The sequence below is a fragment of the Pteropus vampyrus genome, unplaced genomic scaffold (genome assembly GCF_000151845.1).
Source record: "Pteropus vampyrus isolate Shadow unplaced genomic scaffold, Pvam_2.0 Scaffold522, whole genome shotgun sequence".
NCBI lineage: Eukaryota > Metazoa > Chordata > Mammalia > Chiroptera > Pteropodidae > Pteropus > Pteropus vampyrus.
The window spans coordinates 35,426-40,166 of NW_011889303.1; the positions used below are offsets into that span (position 1 = coordinate 35,426).

Sequence of the window (4,741 nt, forward strand, 5' to 3'; positions counted from 1 at the left end):
TTCTTCCCTGGTGGCCTTCTACATACAGCTACCCTCTCCAAGTTCTAGTTGACTGCTCTTGATCCATCAGGCCCAGGTTTGGTAACAGCTTCTCACTCTTGTTACCCTGAGATGTCAGAATTTATTGGTTTCTAAAACCCCGTCTTTACCTTTATAAAGTTGTGTCCTGATAGGTGCAATATTCATGTCTCTAATAAGAATGTGAGAAGTACAGCAGAGCTCATTAATTCTGCTTCATCATACCCACCTCAAAGACACATGTAGATACATGTACATGCACACATATATATAGCATCTAGCTCATAGTAAGTGATTAAGTAGTGTTTGCTAATTTATTGATTATTTGGTGATGCAAAGTGATTCAGAAATACCAAAAGATAAAGGAGTTGAAGTAGCATCTGGGATAGATAGATAATAGTATGTAGCATGATAAAAATATATATATTTTATAGGTTCCAGGGTCTATAAAATGTGAATATTTCTCAAAGGATTTCCTAACACATAGGTGCTAAAAGACCAAGCAGAAGGAAGCAGACCCTCCTTCCTATTGCTCCATGAATTCTTCTTCTTCTTCTTCAACAAAGGAAGTACTAGGAGAAGGATGGAGGATGGACCCATGGATAACGCCAAAGGATAAGAATTGTACCACATTCCAGGCTTGCTTAGGGAACTACTCAGTAAGTCTTACAAGTAGAGAGTCAGGAGGCTCTCACTGTCAGTGGAAAATCCCGAGCCTGCATGGAAAATTTCTTGTGGCTACTTTCCTCAGAGCTCTCTTCACATCCTTGTTCCTCAGGCTGTAGATGAGGGGATTAAGCATGGGGGTCACCACTGTGTAGAATACAGACACCAGTTTTTCCTGTTCTTTGGAAGACTTTGGTGTCATGTAGGTGACAACTGCTGACCCATAAAAAAGGATGACCACCATAATGTGGGAGCCACAGGTAGAGAATGCCTTGAGTCTCCCCACAGCTGACTTCATCCTGACCACAGTCACTATGATGCGGCAATAGGATAGCAGAATAAAGGAAACAGGTATGAGGAGAATCATAACTCCCATGAGGAAAATGGCCATCTCTGAAGTCCAAGTGTCTGTAGATGCCAAGGTCAACAGTGCAGGGGCCTCGCAAAAGAAATGAGCAATACTGTTGCTGCCTCGGTAGGGTAGCCGTAGTGTGAAGGTGGTGTCCACAACAGACACCAGAATGCCACTGGTCCATGATCCTGCAGCCAGCCGAGCACACACCCTCCAAGTCATGATGCTGGGGTAATGCAAAGGATTGCAGATGGCCACATACCGATCATAGGACATCACTGCCAGAAGGACACACTGTGTACCCCCAAAAATGAGGAAGAGTAGGAGCTGAGCTGTACAACGTGTAAGTGGAATGACCTTCTTCCTTGAGAGAAGATGGACTAGGGCCTGAGGAATGATGTTAGTAGAGAAACAGAGGTCAGCCAGAGATAAATTGCAGAGAAAAAAATACATGGGTGTGTGAAGCAGGGAATCAACCTGAACAAGGGATATGAGAAGCAGATTCCCAAGTACAGTGACCAAATAGATACCCAGGAATAAGATAAATAGCAGCTGCTGGGTGTGTGGATCATCAGAAAGTCCCAGGAGGAGGAATTCTGTCACCTGTGTCTGATTTGTCTGTTTCATAGTTTGTTTGTTTGTTTGGTACGAAGTCACGCATAAATATGTATAACCTATAAAACAATATAATTAAGTTGAAGGGCTTAGAAATTGCCCTCAATCACTACAAACCATTTCTAGAATCCCCTTTGAAGGTTTTTAGAAGATGATCGTGCCACCTTAGTTGAAACATTTTCAATGTTGCAAAACTTAATACTTTATAAGATGGTGCATTCACTTTTAGTGCCATCTGGCAAGTGTAGAGTAGATCAAAAAATCATCTTCTTTATTCTGAATATCATCTTCTTTATTCTAATAACAAAACAATAGGTTGAATTCATCTATAAATCATGCCATTTGATTTCACCTTTTATCTACTAAAACCTTTAGCTTTATGCTGCTCTTGCCACACCATCTCATCTCATGATGATGTAAATATATTTATTTCTTTAGACAAAAAGCTGTACCTATTGTTGCCACCCTGAAAAGATAATCTCTGGGGTATAAGAATTCAAAAAGAGCCCAAGTACCCCGCAAAACTGACTTTTTCTTAGAGAAAACCTGTTTTGAAGGAGCTGGGAAACCAAGGGGCAACTCTGGATAGTGCCATAATCTCTTTGGAAATCCTATCCCCAGCTTCAGCTGCAGTTCCCAGAGATCATTCTTAACCATCGGTAAACTTCCAAAGTAGCAGACACATCCTCACAACAGAATTTCCGTTGTAAGCCACCAACTTCACTCGTTTTCTATGTTCAGACTAAACAGCACTAATCTGCTACTTCCAGCTCATCATCTCTCCCTGCCTGGCATTATCTGTCTATTCTCCCCAGATTTCACAAACTCCTTTGAAAACCGTGTCTATGTATTTTTCACTTTTATGTACTTTATTAGACACAGCATAGAACTTTGTTCAATAAATTATAATTAATTAAATTAAATTAAAACAATTTGGTCACATAATTTAGTAGAGTTGTTTTAAAAGCCTGCCAATATCCCTAGAGAGATTTGCAGGAATTTGGGAGCAATACTAAAATATCATGGAGCTGTTCCAAAAAGAGAGAAAATAAATTTAAAGTCTAAAGTTTAAGGCTTAGGCTTTCGACTCTTTATCTGTCTGGTAAAGGTGCTTTGAAATAATGTTTTAAATATTTCAAATGCATACATACACATATACATACATACACATGTGCGTACATACAAACATCAAATAGAATGTATGGGATTTCCGAGGAAATCAATTATATCAAAATACAGTTATTGAAATGATTTTAGAAAACAAATATGTGATATAATAATAATACATGTGCTCCTTCAACACATTAAATTTTAAAATGTTGTTGAAAGTCTAAGAACCACTTTAATTTCAAAATGATGAGCTTATATTATATTTTGAGATATCTTAAACAATTGCAATATGGTATAAAAATACCTCCGATTTTATTGGTGATAAAGTCATGGATACTGATAATGTTGGTTTGGGTTTGTTATCTACTTCAAACAAGAAGGAAATTTTAAATTTCAGTTAGAGTAAAGGAAAAATTAAAGAGTAACATTTACATAGAAATTGAAGAAAGCCCTTAATTCTAAGAACTCCTGGGCTAAAGGAATTCCCAGTTTTCTCAAAAAGACACAATTATACTCTATGTAATCTGATAACAGAGTCTTAGGCATTTGGATTAGTCCATGAGTCAAAATGATGAAAGATTTCAACTCATCATTGAAATAATAAATGAATAAATGAAACATTAATATGAACAATCACATCTCTGCTTGATGATCATTTATGGCTCCCTTTCCAGTTACTTTCCTTGCCGCTGAACTAGGACACACTGGTTTTTATGTTCCACTGGTTTTTGCTCAGCATAGTCCCTCTATTCAGAGATATGCCCACTACATGGAGTTAGCATCATTTTCATTGAACATTCATCACACTTTGAATATTCGATAACTTTATTTGTTGATCAAATGTTATTGACCAAGCACTTCCTTGGTAATGGAGACACAGAGGGAATACCCAGCTCCTGAGGCCAAAGACTCTCAGATAGGAGAGACCAAACTATAGTCATGTTTTATCCCCAGTGTCAGTGTGTGCCCTAGAACACCATAGAACCATAGCAAATGTTGGCTTAATGAATAAATGTACTGGACCAAGTGAGTCTGTTTGATCTAACAATTAAGCCAAACTGATATAGAATTACTTCTAATGGTAAATATAGTCTATTGTTAAATAGCTGACATAAAAATAAAATTTGAGAACTCAAGCTATTTTAAGATAGGTACTTTTGGAATTACCATCCATCTAGTGGAAGGCACTACCTGGTTGGTTCTTAGAGTCTCCACTTATGGTTTGGCTCGGGTCATTTGGATTTACTTCTGCCTCAGTTCATACCCTTCCCAGAGTAGAAATTAGTACAACAGTATCAATCAGATATCTAGATCTCAGGGAAAATTAAATGGTAAGCAAACAATGTTTCTCAGTTTTACTGAAAAGAGATATAGAGGATAAAACTAAACACTGTCACAAAGTTCTAAGTGATGCCTACAATCTGTAGTTAACTTAATGAAGAGCAGCTAGAGGATATTGCTGATTTCTATGCCTTCTTACACATTCTGCACTCCCACCTATTTCCAACATACATAGACATAGACACACAGAAGTATACACATTCACAAACATCTCGTATACCCTAGATACATAAGTGTACTTACAGCATGATGTACTTACCTCCATCATAGCTCTTAACAAACTATATTGAAATTATTTTCTTTCTCTGTGACTGTAAGATATTTCAAGAGCAGTAACCACATCTGACTCATCTTTATTCACAGCAAATAAGATAAATCCTGGCACAGAATAAGTGTCCTACAGGTGTTTTTTGAGCTGATTTGACCTTAACCAAAATATCAGGAGACAGAGAAGCGAATAAAAGAGATGAGTGTGACATGTGTCCTGTCAGATGGCAAGAGCTCCCACTGACCCTAAGAGTACAACATTAGAAAGTTATACCCCTGACCTCTTCCAATTTGTTTTTCAAAGCATGTTATTCTCCCAAGCAAATGTGGAAGAGAAAATGCTCCCCCAGGTGATCTGTTCTTCAGGGTCAG

The 4,741-nt window shown here is 37.9% G+C and overlaps 1 protein-coding gene across 1 annotated transcript; it reads right to left on the reverse strand.

Annotated features, from left to right (window-relative positions):
* Positions 1–715: 715 nt before the first annotated feature.
* On the reverse strand, positions 716–1,663 carry LOC105307848 (olfactory receptor 2D2). The gene has a single exon (XM_011383494.1). The coding sequence runs from the start codon at positions 1,661–1,663 to the stop codon at positions 716–718; it is 948 nt and encodes a 315-aa protein (XP_011381796.1).
* Positions 1,664–4,741: the final 3,078 nt, after the last annotated feature.